Raw genomic sequence first — 18189 nt, forward strand, 5'->3', positions numbered from 1 at the left:
ATTTACTTCTTCGTCGAGATCTCGTTCATATTTTATTAACTCTGCTGTTATCGGTGAATTTGAGGTTTTAAACCTTTGCAAAAACCGTGAACGATACGTCTTGCACAGCGTTGGATCAGAGAAGATCGTGATCAGTCAAAATTGCTTACAAAATATTGATGAAAGTAAAAACGACTGATAAAACAAAGCGTAAACGTATTTTTTAACCCGCCAAAGAAGGCTTTCCGACCCGACAGATGACATATAAATATTCAGCTAAATATTGCAACAAAATTAAAAAAACCCTCAATCATCAAGAACGTGGAAAAAATGTGGCATCCTGGAGGTCTTAGAAAATGGTTAACGTGACCTTTTGATTGATTGCTTTGAGTTCGTTTCTTATGTCGCAGAGATAAAGTATTTACTTAACCTTTTGTCGTTTCGTTTTGTTGGTAGCAAGCTTCAGTTCCTTTTTCTCAATGCAAATATCAAAATAAACGATACTTTTGACCCCACTATGTGGATTAAAGGCCATTTTTATTTATATTAACGGGAGTAAATTTTTACGGTTTTTAATTTTCCTGGTGTTTTTTTCTGCTATGGAACTTATTATGGATCAAGTACTATCCGCAAAAATTAAACCCCGCGAGATAAAAGTGCTACAACGTATCTCCTGGGTTTGCGATACCATTTGGTGCAAACGTAAAACAAAAAAACATTTGACCTGTCATCAGATTAAACTGAAAAGAAAAGAAATTATGAAGCGAAACCAACATGTTCAGTCCTTCCTGTGTGTGGCATAACCGCTTGCTTAGTGCAACTCTTAGTGCCGACAATGTAAACTGAGATTAACAATTAACGCAAGTCAAATTGAGTGCTCTCATCCCTGCGCCATCCCTGCGCCCCAAATCATGGATTATATCATTTTGAGTGACATATCCCCTTAAACGAAGAAACAAATGAGTTTCACTCAAGAGCGTGTTTTGTTATCTTTGAACCGAATTTATTACCAAAGCTTTAAAAAGTAAAAGACCTCAAAACGGGAAACGACATTAGCAAATAATTCAACGTGTGAACGTGTGAGCCAAAGGGCCATTGCTGGCATGACGCCTGGGTGACCCCACAAATGGTCTATATCACCCCTTCCCCCCCCCCCCCCCCCCTCTTCCTCCCACACTTAAAAATAAAAATACTGGAACAATGCAGTTCAATACCACCCAACTCACTGCTTTCTGTTTTTGTGCAACACGTACCATAGGCAACCCAGTTAACGCTCAAGGAGCATCGAGTTTGGCAGGAAAATTACCCCATTCAAACCCTCCGGGAATAAAACATTTTGTTCCAGGTATTTCAATATCATTTATTTATGTATTTTATTTATTAGCTTCGCCAACTTAATATTAAATATACATAAACAAAACAAAAAATGTAAATGGTACAATGCAGGCAGGGAATTACTACGGGCCCGGAACACATAGAATTGAAATAAAAATTACAATGGAAATTAATGAGTAGTTAGTAGTAACAGTCAATGTTTCTTGTAAGATTATGGGTTTTGTTGCAACTTGTGCAGACAGACTACATTGTAATGCAAATACAATCCACAAAGAATCATTGCCCTGCGAGCCTGAGAGGCCCTTCGATCTTCCTAGTTAAATCGGGTAGAAGAAGAAGAAGAAGAAGAAGAAGAAGAAGAAGAAGAAGAAGAAGAAGAAGAAAAAGAAGAAGAAGAAGAAGAAGGCAGCTGTTGAGGTTACGTTAAAAATTCAAATGTCTTCGGCTGTCAATCACGCGTGATCAGTAACCGCAAAATCACAAAACTCAAGCAAGCAGTCGGGATCTTTCTGGAACAATTTTTCAAACAAACTATAACCAAGGAATCATTGCCTTGGAAACTCAAGGTAGTTATAAAGCGCCATTTCATCTTCTACTGAAAATTTTATAGGTTTCGGGCAGACTAAATAAGGAGAAAATACTCATAGGAATTTAGGTAGTTAACATAATTTTATCCCTGGGAGATTTGAATTGGGTTATCCGAATAGGCCATTTCCGAGTTTATGTCTGCCTCCTCTTCAAAGCGAGTCTAAGTGCGAAGTATTTGTGATGGTAATTAGTTCTACTTTACATATGAATGAAAACTAATTTTCATAACAAAGCCTTCGCACTTAGACTCGCTTTGAAGAGGAGTCAGAAATGAACTCGGAAATGGCCTATTGGACTATTGTTTATTTTCCCCGCAAAATATGGTTGAATGATAGATGCTTCTTTGACGCTGATGAGGACAAACCTGATACTAGATTCTTACTCTTGGGTAACGGACTCTTGGTATCCCGTTAATTCCTGAGCTTTGTATATGTATAATGTCAGTTCGTTTTTTTTTTAAATATCCCGTATCCGTATAACTTTTTACCTAAATAACCCGTATCCTGATAACCCCTAATAGGGCTTCGTTGTTTCCATTTGCAAATTTAGTCGCATTAATAATAAGAGAGATTTATCTTTCTGGTAATCTCTCGCCATTTTCCGAAGTTTACGAGGTGTATGTTTTTCAAAAACCTGGGAACCTTCTTCTATCCTCGTCCGAGCCTGGGAACCAATTTCTCTCCTCGTGCGAATTCAAGATGGCTTCCACTACACTTGTGGAGATCGTAGAATGTCAGCTACGATGTCTGAAGATTCAAGGGACTTGAGAGGAGAGATGCGTGATGCAACAAACTTGCATGGACCGGACAAGGCCTGCTATCGCAGTGACATCGACCGCATCGATCACCGACTGAGTTCAAGAATTACCTACTAACCATAAATCATGGCTTTAACGAGGTTGCCAAACGCATTTGCCCGTGGGAGTGGTAAATTAAATTTTAACGACCTTTTTTAAACTTTATCTGTATGTGGACAGTAATTTGAAGAGTTAAAGAACTGTGACATTGACACATGCTAGAAAACTGACAACATGAAGAATTCTGCATTCAAATCCAGTTTAATTATTAAACCGCGGTGGCAAAAAAAAGACCGTGAATGACAATAATATAAAACAGAATACGCGGAGGTTACATAGCGACCGAATCTTCACGTGATGTTTCACATGTTGTGCTGGCTCAGTTAACAACAGCGGAATTACTGTAAAGGAATGTGCGAGAAACAGTGGGCTCAAGTCACTGACAGTCACCAAACATATCATGAGGAATGCGTTTTGAACAGTGCCGTCCAAGGTCGCGAACGGTGTTTGAATCAAAGTGAGTTTCCACCCATGGGCCATGACAGGGGTCTCTTTTCCCGCACTCGTAAGTCCAGTGAACGCAAAAAAAAAAACCTCTGCTAGTAGTGAACAGGGCCCCGGGCTCCGTAACCAAAAATGACCAGGGCTCCAGGCTGTGAAATGATCGGGCTCCGGTCTCCAAGGCAAAAAATTCAGGGCTCCGGGGACTTTCCCCTTTGAGACCCTGATTACTGGGTCTCCGAAATCTGTTGCACCAAATACCGGAGATGAAAATAATTAAACACGTCGAAACTAAATTGAACTGATACGAGGCTGTCCAGTGTTTTAAAATTGAAATGAATTATTAATTCGTGTTGTTATTATTTTAGCAAGGTTGCTTTGAGGGGGCTGTAAAAATTTGTTTTTACGCCGTATAAAGGCGGCAAGGTAAAGTGACTTTAGTACAATATGTAATTTACTGAATGTAAAAACAAGAAAAAAGAGGACGCTTTCCAGCAAAATTAACCAAAATTAAGTCCAGTTTAGAAAATAGAGCGGCTAATAAACTGATAACATTTAAGATTAAAAACAATTAGAAACATGAAAACTTTTGGGAATATAGAAGATAGATTATATTTATTGTGACACAATCTGCGTAATTTTGTGCGAGTTAATTTTCTGCCCTACAGGTTGGATACTGAGGACCACAAACAAGAAAAATCATTTACTACAACATCATCTGCTCTCGTAGCCTCCCACGCAGATACTCTTAGGGCTTCGTCACGCGTGAGGACTGAGGAAGCCCTAAGAGTGTCTGCCTGGGAGGCAATTGCTCTCGCTGGTGTATGTAGGTAAACAAACGAGAAATAACCTACAAAACGGAGATTATATGAATCTAACGCTGTAAGACAGGTTTTCTTAGAAATTTCCTTGCAAGGACTTTGAGAAATTGCAGAGACGCAGACAAAAAAATTTCTTCCTGTTTGCCTATGACACAAACTTGCTTTTCGCAGATAAAAGTTTGAAATCCTAGAAAGTATCATAAACACAGAACTAGACAATGTTTGTGAATGGCTGTTAGCAAACAAACTGAACTCTCAATATTGATAAATCTAATTTCGTAATATTTCATCTTTACCAACGAATGATTAAAATGGATATTCACCTTAAAGTATTTGACAATGAGAACAAAATGATGAAGAAACTTGAACATAAATGTATTGTCAAGTATCTTGATGGAATGATTGACAATAATCTTTCCTGGAAATTTCATATAGACTACATTTCGCTCAAAGCATTAAGTAAAACTATCGCATTATTTCACGACTCAGACACTTTGTACCAACTTCTATTCTTTAAATATTTATCGCTCTCCAAGACTAATCTTAACAAAATTTTAATCCTCCAGAAGCGAGCCCTGCGTTTAATTTACTTTACAAGTAAAAGAGAGCATGCTATATCAGCTATATCAGCTCTAATGCATGATAACCATTGCAAAACTGCACCTGCAAACTTGATAGAGCTTTTAACTAACATTTATTCTATCTACTCCTGTAACACTCGATCAGCGAAAGCGGCCAATTTTTATAAGACATTTTGAAGGTTACATGAACAGAGTCAACCCTTCTCGCGGTTTGGATTTAAAATATGGAATAAACTTCCTCAATACTTACGAAAAAAGAGGGGATTTTTCTTTAAGCATGAGGATTCTTATGTTGATCTTAAGACCTTTATACAAAAATTACCTCTTCTAGCTGAGTAGAAATACCTTGCAGTGTAATTTATAAACTTTGTCAGCATACCAGTAATTATGTTGAGACTTATTTTCCGTTATTCTCTTAAAATATCCATATCAATAAATTCATCTTTTTTTTTTGGTTATTTATCTTTTTGCTTTTCATTAATTAATTAATTAATTAGTTTAGTATTAACTATTTAAGAATTCTTTGTACATATTTAGATAAAACACTACCCGCCTAGATAAGTGGGATAGTTTAGCCTTTTTCATTGTAATAGTAAAAGAAGAAGTTAATAAACTTGAACTTGAAAAGCGACTCGGGGACTTAATAGCTACAGAAATTATATGATAATTACCAATGTTTTTTAGACCACTGCAGTTAGGAACGTACGTTACTTAATAACGAAAGGAAAACCCGAAAAAACACGCTTGAATGGGATTTGAACTCGTTATACTTCTGCGAAAACCATGATGTTGTGCTCCAGCCACCAGATGAAAATCAACTGAGAAGCAACTAGGGTATTTTATGTCAGATCGTAATTGCGGTGATTTCAAATCTTAAATTGATTTTCTCGAAGGTTCAAATATTATGTCTGTCACTGATGCAGCAAGTCTCTTAATATGAGCTTTTTAACGCAATGTGTTTTAAATTAAATAGTATTATTTACCTTTTTGCCTCGTGTTCTTATTTTAAAGACAAGTTTCAGTCAAGGTCATCATCCATGGTTTCAACTCGTTTTATGAGCATTTTTTTTTCAGAGCGACGCGTTCGAAATAAATTGCGGTCAATTTGTATCAAAACCTGTTGTCAGTGAATGCAAATCAAGGCACGGTGCCCAGGTCTCTGGTTAGCTGGGCATTGAGTAGCTTAGTGCCATGCCAAAAATAATTTAATGACTGGTTTAGTTTCGATGGGGTTTGTTTCACAGGAAACGGTGCTGCCCCTTTGCGGTGGGGAGTGAAACGAAACGAAACCAATTCGGTTTTATCAAACGAGTTGATCCACGTACGAAAGATAGGCTTCCGGTACTTTGCGAAACGAAACGAAACGAAATGGTACTTTGCGAAATGATTAACTGTAAGATCTATTGCTAAACAACGCAATATGAAGCAACGCAGAAATCGCGAGCCTTCAAGGAGAAAAGAAAAGTTCGTAAACAAATAAAGAGCTTGCTCAATAAAAGTGTTCCAGAATCTTTAAGGATATGCAAATTAGTCGCCAATTGTTTCGAATCGGAACGGCTTTGTGTTTGTTTCACATGGAAGTATTTTCACGTTGCCTACGCCTAGACTTGTAAACAGGAAGTGATGCCAAAAAATGTGAAAGGAAATCTTCGTTTTCTCGTAGTTTTTAACTTCGATCTGTATGCGTTTTGGTACTTGAACTTATCAAATGGTCACATGTTTTAGTCTCCTTGGTCCTGAGAATTGTGAAAGTAAGCAAACGCCAACATGCTACATCACAAAATGAAATGAACACCTGTGACAATAATAAAACTAGTACCTGATTCGTGATAAGAGTCTAATGATTCGTTCTCGTTATTGTAACAGAAAAACCATATTATCGATCGAAAGATCGAAATATTAGCAACTGGTCGATCAGATATGCATTGCAAAATCAAAGAGTCCCTGTTGACCGTGATCTAAAGCCAGCGTTAAATGAAAACGTTGGCAGTGAGAAACTTTATCTCTATTATTAGCATATTCTTGTCGTTTTATGTCAATCAATTTCGTTAGTTCCCAGTCCGTACAGTTGTATTTTTTTAAATTTAAATTTTTCTGTAACTGAACAATAATCACTTCTGATGATGTATGTTGTAACACACGAAACGTTAAGTTTATAAAAGTTATGCAGTTCAAGCAAATGTTTGTAACCGCTGTTTGCGTTTTATTCAGTCCTGTTTAACCTAACCTAACCTAACCTAACCGAGACCTACTCTAACCCTAACTAGATCTAATTAGACTAGAACTAACCTAAATAGACCTAACCTAACCGATTCGAGACCTAACCTAACCGAGAGATTCGAGAATAAATAGCGGAGGGAGCTCATCTTAGCTCGAATCCTGGCTGGAATCCTGGCTCGGATCCTAGCTCGAATCCTGGCTCGAAGTTTAGGTATCCTCGCTTGCATATCCTTAAAGATTCTGGAACGCTTTTATTGAGCAAGCTCTTTATTTGTTTACTAACTTTTCTTTTCCCCTTGAAGGCTCGCGATTTCTGCATTGCTTCAAATTGCGTTGTTTAGCAATAGATCTTACAGTTAATCATTTCGCAAAGTACCATTTCGTTTCGTTTCGTTTCGCAAAGTACCGTAAGCCCGAAAGATATATGATTCTGCATTTCGCTCAAAGCGTTAACTCTAAGTTCTTTCTTACGTTATTAAATCACCTTTATTTGATTACCAAGCTCTATAGCTGGATTTAAACTCTTTGTTTTCATCGATCCAATCAAGGGCTATTTCCGCGCTCAGCTCGGGGCCGGCTGCTCGCACCAGCTTTGCCTTGTGATTGGCTTAGTGGCTACTTCTGATGGTATTGAGCAAAAGTAATTACCTTTGTTTAACTGCGCCTTTGAATAACACGCGGACTCTTTAATTCAAAGGTCAACCGACAAATGCGTTTTTCGCTACCGTCAATCAAATGTTCGGCTGCTCCTCCGAGCTTCCGACTACTGTCGAGCGCGCAGTAATCAAATCACATCGTTGAGCCCAGTTCAGTCAACATAGTCGAAAACTGGGAGGAGCCGGGGAACATTTGATTGACGGTAGCGACTCCTTTGTCCGTTGACCTTTGAATTTAAGAGTCCGCATGTTATTCAACGGCGCAGTAAGCCCACTTGATTGCAAATAGGTCTATCAGTAGTGTTGCTCCCTTGTTTGTCGTTTTACTTGGTGGATTTTGCGCTAAAGAGTGTGTTGATTTCAAAGGGGGTAGAGGTGTTTATCTTTGGTAAGTGGTAAAATCATGAGGTTAATTGAAAACCCCTTATAATAGTTACAAATGCACCCAGCGGGGAAATTAAGGCAAAAGCCGTTGAGAGACATTTCTAGGCTCCTTGTAGTGTTTAAAGATTGTCTAAAGAGATGTTGTCACCACCTAGAAGAAATTGATCTGTTCGGATATCTTAGCTGAAAATTCAGGCGTCTGAAAATTTAATTAAGGGAATGATATCTTCAATTCAGAAATTGCTAGCTGGACGTTACCTTTTAAAAACGTCCCAGCGAACCAAACCTTTCAGCGAACCATTTGCTCATCCGAAACTGCTAGGTGACCTTTTTAAGTGCCAAAAATTGCAAAAATTGCTACTTTTCCCTTGTTGTGAATCTTTTAGGTGGCTTTTTTTAGTAAAGAAATCTATAGCTTTTTGGCAACGTAGAACCGAAATTCTTAGAACAGTTTGACTCTCCCGAACACATATTTCACCGAAGATTATGGTTGGGTGTCTCTGACATCTTGGCAAAGGTCACTTCACACAGGATTTTTGAAGCAAAATTAAAGCAAAGCAGAATGTTTATTGTAGAACTTCGTTGTAGTCTGCTCGCAGTTAGCAAAATCTAGTCGAGGTGAGCAGTGGTTACACGTGTATAAAAGAGAACAAGAAGAGAAAGCTACAGTATTCCGTTGTGTTTTACAAGCAGTACATTATAGAACGAATAAGGATCCGGACACAGTGTACAAAGTATACAGTCAACTAAGAGGAAATATCATCTAAAATCAAATCATTAAAGTGCAAATATGACAAGGTAAAGTATTAAGATATTTTTGTTATTAAGACAGGTAAATCAATATAGTCATTTTCTTCTGAAAAAGTCTTCAATGGAGTAGGATATTGTGAATTTTAATTTTAAAACTGTTATTGGGTAGATGGCAAATTGCAGGAGGTAATGTATTCCAATTTTTTACATGATTTGTTAAAAAGGATTTAATTTGCTTTTCAAATCTTGAAGGTTCAACAAAATAGTCACCTCTTGAAGATGATCTTGTTTTATCTGAATGAATGCCTGCTTTAGAAATGATTAAAGTAGCAAAATTAAGAGTCGATAAGTTGTTAGATGTGTCATGCATCAGAACAGCAACTGATTTAAGTACAGAAAATCGAGAGGAAGAAAAGGAGAAGAAAGAAAGTAGGGTACAGCATGATATTTGTAGTCACCAATGAAAGTACATCAGGCGGAGGGCACATTTTGGGGAATAAGAGTCTTGACGGCGCGGCCGCACGCGACTATGACTATGCTATACAATAGATAAGGCTAGATAAGTGAGATGAATATACGATGTAAAGTAGCTAGGGGTACGAAATTTCTTAATCTAGCAATAATACCAATTGTTTTTCTAATGTTTGAAGCTAAGTGGACAGTATGATATTTCCATGAGATATTTTCATCAATCAACACACCTAGATATTTAACATAGATATATCATTTATATAAATTTAAAAAAAGCAGACGTCCCAGTACCGACCCCTGAGGGACTCCTCACAAAATTATTTCCTTTTTAGAAATATCTTTAGCACCAATTTGTGTCGTTTGCTGACGACCCTGACGACGCAGTAAATATGAAGAAAACCAATCATTTATTATTCCTTCCCCTTCATAATGATGCAATTTACTTTATAAAATTCGGTGATCTACCGTGTGGAAGGCCTTTCGTAGGTCTATAAAAATCCCGCATGAGTACAATTTTCCATCCACATCAGTTTCAATTTGATTAATTATGTCAAAAGAGCATGTTCAGTAGATCTTTTTTTCACGAAAACCATATTGTGAATCATGAAGGATATTGTGTTGCTGAAGAAAATATTTAAGACGGGAACACATCATTTTCTCAAAAGTACGGTTAAAAATAGAAAGCAATGATATTGGTGTATAATTAGACGGATCAGATTCGTCATCACATTTGTATATTGGGATTACTTTAGCGGTAAGCATAAGTTTGGAAGGATATACTACGGGTTCGAGTGCATTGGTTTATGAGCTTTCCTTATGTGCTCTACTTATGTGCTTTTAGCCTGATGGTTACGACAAATGAACGTCTTATACTGATTGTTTTTGTAGAGGTTTATTTTACTAGATTTGTGTACTAACATCTCAGGCTTGGTATTATTACATCTTACATCTTATCACATGTCAAAAGGGGGGCCGTTTTGATTTTCTAATGTTGTTATTTAAATGAGCTCTTCTTGCATCACTGTTAAGCACAAAATTCAAAAGAATATGGTACCTTCATTGATTGAATGAGGCCTCAAGGAAAATTCAAATCACAACTGTAGTATTGAATCGACTAAGAAGTATAACACGTCCTTGCAATCATAGTCTTCCGCTTTCGCAACCATGGAACGTAAATGCGTCCAACTGACTTCCTACAAATACACGACTCAAATTTATGGTTTCCCATATTCATCAATAGGCAATTCTTTTTTACATATGTTTGCTCAGTGACCTAGCCTATGAATGGCTGCGAGGCTGCCGGTGACCTTGAATTGATACAGATCTTACTGCTTTTATCATGTAAATTGTGTTGTAATTCTAATCAGAAAAGCACAAAGGTTTTTGTCAAAGCAGGGTAGCCGGCAACCTCGCTTTCATTCTTAGGCCAGGTAACTTACCGGCAACTGAAAAATGGTCTACTCCTTTGTCTAGATTGTAGAGAGCATTGCCACTTATTTCTAAATTATTAATTAACAAAACTTTTAAGTTATTTTCACGGCAAGCCATATAAGTCAACTCAATTGCTCTACATTTTGCTTCACTCATATCAGATAATTTTGGTGAGAAGCAAGGTCCACCTACTCTCGTGTAATTTCAACTGTGAAAATGAAACTAAGGAACCGTCACGTTATACCTAATGCCCACTAAATGGAGGGCGCAAGTCACGCTCGATCAATTATGCACGTTCAAAAGAGAAAATAAAGCACATCATGTATTCATAAAATCAAATTTTTATGTCCCATGGGTAAATGGCCCAAAATGTTCGCACGAATTACGTGCAAGGAAACAAAAAGAAGGACGAAATACTGAGATCACCCAAAATAAAGTTAAAAAAAGCTCGTATTTGGAACTGAAAGCTTCACTTTTTGCAATCAAAAATGAATAAATTTAGAAATGAGGATGGCGACTGATAAAGTGCTTCAAGGTCTTCAAACTCCAGTGTCTCATTTCGTTTAGGACATCTATTACGGCAATCAACTATAATCCATTGCAATCCCAACTGTCATGAAAATCCATGCATCCGTCAATCACTTATGTTACGTCACAGATTACTAAGTAACTAATTACTTCATTGTCATTGCACAGTTCAGTCTTGTCGACAAGTCAGTCTGATCAAATGTCAGAGGAATATCTCTGAAACTGGTGCCGAGACCCTCTTAAGCATGTCAAAAGCAAAACTAAGACACAACAAGGCCGTCAGAAAATCCTACAAAGGACACTGCACGTAAGACATAAAGCGCGCCGAACGACTCATGGAAGACACAGAAACACCGAACATAACTGAGCTCAAAGTCCTCACCGAGCGACTCACCAGACGCTTAGACGAAATATCACTTCTGGATAACAAGATCATAAACGCCTTAGCCAAAAAAGAAGAAGGGCTTTGTGGCAACTTGTGCAGATAGACTACATTGTAATGCAAATGCAATCCACAAAGAATCACTTCCCTACGAGCAGAGGCCCTTCAATCTTCCTAGTTAAATCTGGAAGAAGAAGAAGAAGAAGAAGAAGAAGAAGAAGAAGATTAAATAATAAACGAAACAGACGAGGCTCTGACATTTCAAGATAACATCCTAATATACTGGAACCTCCGGATCACAGAATGCATTGCAGGGAGCTCGAGGCAACTACCGGTAAGTTTGCTGCATCACACAAACATAGCAGAAAGCAAACCAACATTCAGAGCTCACATTAATCTGCCGAAATTGCAAATCCAACCGTTTGACGGCAACCCCCCTGGAATGGTTAACATTTTGGGATAGCTTTAATAATGCAGTACACCAAAATCCCGATCTACACAACATCGATAAGATGAATTATCAGAAGGGTATGATAACTGGAGATGCAGCGCGCGAGATCTCGGGATTACCAATCACGTCACAAAACTACAATAAAGCAACTGGAATGCCGCAAGAACGCTTTGGAAAAAAACAAGGTCTAATTAACGCTCATATGAAATCACTCTTAAAGCTCAATACCCCTTTCAATGGATCTTCAACAGTACTACGAATTTTTTATGATAAATGCGAAAGCAAAATTCGCGATTTAGAAACATTGGGAGTGCAAACGGACTGCTATGTAAGCCTGTTAATTCCAATACCCCTCAAAAAATTGCCAGACGATTTAAGATGCATAATTTTCAATTCCCAGTCTTCCCAGTCTCAGACAGGTCCACCACAGCCATGAAAATGGTCAAAGTGTCGTGCCGAAACGACTGTCTTCCTACCGGCCCAATTGTGATGCCACAGTTGGAAACCATGTAAGTTTAGAAAACACGAAGTAGCATTCACCGCAGACATCGGAAAAGCATTTCTCCAGATCTAACTCAACATTGAAGACAGAGATGCGACAACATTTCTCTGGCTTAAAGATGTTAACAAATCTACACATGATCGACACAATTTAGTCACCTACAGATTTTGACGTTTACTATTTGAAGCCGTGCCATCTCGTTAGCTGCTAAGCGCCACAATTCAACACCATATTGCCAAACAAGACCACTGGGTATCAAAAGACCTGCAAAAGTTGATATAATATGGACAACGTCTTAAACGGAACAGACACAGACCCCGAGGCTCTACACTACTACAGATCATCGTGAAACTATTTCGAAAGAGCAAGGATGAACTTACGTCAAAGGACAACTGGATCAAATGCCTTCATGAACTTCAAAACCTGACCTCGCTTGTGATACCTAGACATTACTTCAAAAGTGTCATTAACGACGTTCAACTGCACGTGTTTAATTTAGTGACACCAGTATGTTAGGCTAAGGAGCAGTAGCCTATCCGAGATGCAATACTTCTGAAGGAATAACATGCACGTTCTTAATGTCAAAAAGCAAAGTAGCACCTGTGAAACAACAAACAATGCCACCGTTATAATTACTTGCAGCACTACTTGGAGCCCAATATCAAAATACTTCTCCAAAGCTGTATTACCAACCTTCCAGTTATTTCACACAGTTTTGTGGAGTGATTCCCAAATTACATTATTATGGATATCCAGCACTAAGGTTCTACGGCAGTAATTTATCAGACACCGGGTACGGCTGATTAATGATATTACTTCACCCAGGGCGTGGAGCTTCTGTCTACCCACATCAAACCCTTCAGACATCGTCACTAGATGAGTAGACGCCAAAGCCGTCATCTCCAAACAAGGAGACTGGAACCAAGGTCCATCCTGGCTCCTAAGACCACCACAAGAATGGCCTTCAAACACAATTGACAAAATTCACGATATGGAATCAACAATAGATACAACGTCAATAATCACCAACAAACAGGAAAATACCAATCTATATGATCTATTGGGTGTCATTGAAATCACCAGATACAGTATCCTGAACAAAACACTCAGAATCACAACATTTGTTATCAGGAAAAACAAACAGCCAAAACACTATCACTGCTGTGGACGTGCATGCGTCACCTTAGTTAAATCTGTACAACAAATGCTTTGTGAAGAGATCATATCGAAACTCAAACGCAAACAAAGCGCCCACGAGTAATTTAACAGCTTGATCTCTATTTGGATGACAATAACTTGATACGATGCAAAGTACTCCGTTCTGATTCCGGCAGAAAGCTTCTTAGCAACACTTATTGTCAGATACACACACCTGATAGTTTTACACGGCGGTGTACGCAACACTTTAACTCAGCTTCGACAGTGGTATTGGATCCCTAAAGGCAGACAACTAGTGAAATGAGAACTAAAAAAAGTATGTGACCAATAGAACAGCAGAAGTACCACCATTCCGGTCAGTTGCCTCTCCTCCATTACCAGAAATAAGAGTTACAGAATCCCTACCCTTTCGAGTCACCGGAGTTGACTATGCAGGCCCATTATAAATATGTAACAAGCAAAAAGAAATTTCCAAAGTCTACATCTGTCACTTTACCTGTGTAGCAATACGAGTGATACATCTTGAGATAGTAGAAGATCAAACTGAAACCTTGTTTTTAGGGCCTTTAGGCGATTCAAAAGCAGAAGAGAAATTCAGGAGTACATCATCTCGGATAATGCCAAGACATTTAAAGCAGGTTCTCAAGAGCTAACTACCTTCAAAAGCCACATACTAAACACAGAACCTCTAACGGAGGTCGGGGCTACAAGCATCAGTCACCCACTCCTCTATACGTATAAAGATATTAATGATGGCCCACCCTTTGCTCCGTCTCATTTCCTATGTGGACAAGGACATTTAACTTTGCCAGATATAGCAGATGATTCAGGGTACATACCACAAGAATATCGATGAAAGATTCTCGAGACTGGCGAGATACCATCAAAAAGTGATGCAAGATTACTGGGAACAATGGCAAAAGGAATACTTAGCCAGTCTCCCAGAACAACACTTATCACAAAGAAACAAACATTTCTCAGGAGAAACTGTCGCTGTGGGAAAAATCGACGTCCGATACATGACGAAACACTACGAAATCAATGGAACTGAACTAGGAGTCATTACACAACTACACAAAGGCAATGATGGTTTTGCACGTTCTGTAACCATAAGAACAGAAAACAAAAATCACATTACCAGGTCGATTGAAAAACTCTACCTTATTGAAGTACTAGTGGCACGGAACGGAGTCCAACTTAAAAACAGAAAAAGAACGAAGAGGAAAACATCCCAAGAACAAGACGACCACCACAAGCTGCTGCACAAGGGTATCGTCAAAGAAGTAAAGAACACTCTGAACACTAGCTTAATATTAGAAATTCTAGACTGATATTTAATACCGTGCAGCTTTACCCGAATAATACATTATTGCTGGCCCCGGAAGAACATCTATACAACCGTCCACACTTATGTTACCTCACAGATTACTAAGTAACTAATTACTTCATTGTGTTTGTACATATCAGCCTTGTCGACAATAAATTAAGTCAGTGTGATCACATATCAGTGAAATATCTCTGAAACCAACCATCGATTATCTTTGTTTTTTTTTCTCCAGGAAGATGGATTTTCACTCGTGGAATTTCGTATGGGCCTTGTGCTTTGCAGTGGTCGCATTTTTGGCTGCCGGTGGAAATGTAGTTACCTTAATAATATTTCATAAGAAGGAACTACGCACACGGCCTCATTTTCTCCTTATAAGCTTGGCGGTAGCAGATCTTCTAGTTGGACTACTGTCAATTCCACTTTTTATCGCAATAAACTACGTACATAATTCCAGTCAAGTTTTAAAAGCAGTCATCCAGGGGGCCGATATGTTTCCTGGGTTTGCTTCCATTTTTACCCTCGCTGTGATTGCATTGGAGCGAATGTATGCCATTGGTTGGCCATTTCGTCACCGCGTTCTCGGGACTCGAGTCTATGTCGTTGCTATAGCCATTCCGTGGATAATGGCGTTTATTGTGACTATCATCGGAAATCTTGTCCAGTTTCTCTTCAACAAATCCGTCGTAGCTCTTTTAGCGACATTTCTATCAGTACCCGTTGTCGTAACCTGTGTAGCTTACTTTGTCCTTTGGAAAAAAGGGAGGTCTCGACGACTGCGCCATCCATTTCAGGAGACAAAAGATTTAAAACTGACAAAGACCGTGCTGTTGATAACAGCAGCGTTTCTTCTCACTTGGCTTCCCTTTCAGGTTTTAATCTTGGTTTCGAATCTTTGCATTTCATGCCGGACAATTTCTCACGTTGTAGTGAATGTGATCAAGTTGCTCCAGTTTGGAAATTCGGTAATAAACATCGTCATTTATCCTGTCAGGAATGAGGAATATAGAAAAGCTCTTTTCAAAATGCTCTCTGTTTTTAAGCGCTCATGTCGAAATCAGCGGATTCGTTTTTCGCCCGCAAACGAGGAGATTTCCGTTATTTCTGTGGTGTCGTGTTCCATCGATACGAAACTAAGTATTGATAATTTCCAGGAAGACACAAGACTTTAAATAAGCCCAAATTTAACTTAGCATAAGCCATGTCTAATGCATCTAGGCTTCCTAGACCCTGCTTAATTAATCTTTCGCCAGAACTACTGAACTGATCACTTAAAGTTAGCCTATTGGATGCATGGCTTCTGTCAATGAGCATTTCAACAATCATGCTTCTAATAAAATATTACTTTTGGTTTTCGCAAAACGCGTTGTTATTTTAGTTCACTTAGAGTTATTTGTTTTGTTTTCTTTACTTCTCCAAAGAAATTGATGGTTATTGATGTGGCAAGACCAAAGATAACGGTATTACTGTTTAACAGAGCGTTATCTTAAAAAGGAACCCCTACTCCAACCAAAAATAACGTTAAACCATCATGGCAAGTATTATTCACAGTCGGATTTGTTTGAACGTTTTTGTATCCAAATTGTAAATTGAGGTTTGTGATCGCTATTCGAGAAGCAGTAGATAGTCTGACCACTTGCAGCTATCACATTATTTTGCAAATAGGTATAGTCTTCCAAGTTCTCACAAGTGAAGACTCTAAGTCATAGGCCCTGTCTCAAAGCTCTTATTGCCGGTTTTCACTGTCACACCATCATCTAAACCATTCAACAAATGCAGTCAAGAATCAAAGAGATAAAAGAAGATGAATGTTAAAACAGTCTCGCGAAGAATCAGGTCCGGTCTGTGAGATGTTTCGTGCGGGAGATATTCGAAAAAATGTTTCACTCGATTTATAACGCTATGTATGGAGAAGCCATGTTTGTTTCCCTCTGAGGGGCACAAATATGGTGGCCGGGAGCTAACGAAAACATATGTCGTCGATGTTTGCTATGAAAAGCCTTCAGTCGTCTTCGGAGGGTTCATAAACATTTATATGAGTACTTATTCTCATACAAGGACTGTTCAAATTGCGAAATCTCAGCGGATAAATCACTTTTTTTTGTAGCCTACGTGACAGCATAGACGAGTTCACGCTCTTGAGTGCATCATGGGTAATCAGGACAAAATGGAGAGAAATTTCAAAGCAATATTTAAGAATTCCAAGAAACGGATACCAAGTCTAGGTATTCTCAATTGTGAACATGAACTTATTTGTTTGGTTTATGAAGGCGAAAGTCTATAAAGTAGAGTCATGTACAGTATATTTTGCCCTTGAGTTTCCACACAAACCTTTGAATTTCCCGCCATGTTGCTCTGATTACCCATGATGCAATCAAGAGCGTGAACTCGTCTATTCTTTGCTGCATTTTAATATCGTGTCACGCAGAGGATTACAAATTCAACCTTGCTTTATCACCAGACGAAAAACCCTATAAAATTGATAATTTTAAAATGGCTAATTCCTTATTTTTTAATTTTGATGACGTCACGTGAAAACCAAGAATTCTTCTCATGCCGGTAACACTAATCAGGGAGCTTAATTAGGACGGCAACCGGAAGGGAGCTGTTTCCCTTTTGACTTGTTTTCACACAACCACATTTATATTGCTAACCATCTCTTCTCCATAAAGGCTGGTTTCCATATGATCGCAGTCGATCGCGGATCGCAGATCCGAAACGTATCCCATAATATTTTTAATTTTGTCTTATGATTCAACGCCTTAGCCACAAAGCCCGAATGTTCGTTTATGGCAACACTCATTTGTTGAAAACATGGCCGGTATTGAACATGGTAACGTTACTAAAGAGGGAATTTATGGAGGAAGGTACGTCGGTATGAATGCGTTTTCAACCGTAACAGTAAAGATTTCAAAGACAAAAACAAAAAGGCTAACAGTTCGGAAAAAATCGGCGAGAAATTTAAGTTATCGGCAGCGGAGGCAAAGGTCGAATTCCGCAACATAAGAACTGCGTATGGTTGTTATCTGAAGCGGTTGAAGACGATACCTTTTGGGTGTTCAGGAATATTCTTCGAACCCAAAACCGATGTTTCCTTTGGTTTTGAAGCTGACGATGTCGTCGCTTCAGGACTAAAAGAAGAATAAATTTGTTTGCAGCAAAATTTCCTCCTCGATGTCCGCTATGTTGTTTGCTGCGATTTTCCCGCGAGCACAATGCGCCTGTACATTTGACATTTCCGCTGACTGAAATGTATGGCTATAGTCGATTCTGCGATCGTTTGCGATCGTCTGCGATTATATGGAAACCAGACTTTAGAGACGATTAGTTG

General features: G+C 38.6%; 2 protein-coding genes across 2 annotated transcripts in view; both read left to right on the forward strand.

Annotated features, from left to right (window-relative positions):
* The first annotated feature begins 15097 nt into the window (after window positions 1-15097).
* LOC138020264 (histamine H2 receptor-like) lies at window positions 15098-16030 on the forward strand. The gene has a single exon (XM_068867271.1). The coding sequence runs from the start codon at window positions 15098-15100 to the stop codon at window positions 16028-16030; it is 933 nt and encodes a 310-aa protein (XP_068723372.1).
* Window positions 16031-17672: 1642 nt separating this feature from the next.
* Window positions 17673-18189, forward strand: part of LOC138020265 (52 kDa repressor of the inhibitor of the protein kinase-like) — a 7898-nt gene continuing 7381 nt past the window's right edge. Inside the window, exon 1 of the mRNA XM_068867272.1 lies at window positions 17673-17725. Coding sequence (XP_068723373.1) covers window positions 17673-17725 — 53 coding nt within the window. The remainder of the gene's footprint in view (window positions 17726-18189) is intronic.

Source organism: Montipora capricornis, chromosome 10, assembly GCF_036669925.1.
Source record: "Montipora capricornis isolate CH-2021 chromosome 10, ASM3666992v2, whole genome shotgun sequence".
Lineage (NCBI taxonomy): Eukaryota > Metazoa > Cnidaria > Anthozoa > Scleractinia > Acroporidae > Montipora > Montipora capricornis.

What these genes read in the sequence shown, in the direction of transcription:
- LOC138020264 (XM_068867271.1), top strand. Translation starts at nt 15,098, where the DNA reads ATGGATTTTCACTCGTGGAATTTCGTATGGGCCTTGTGCTTTGCAGTG.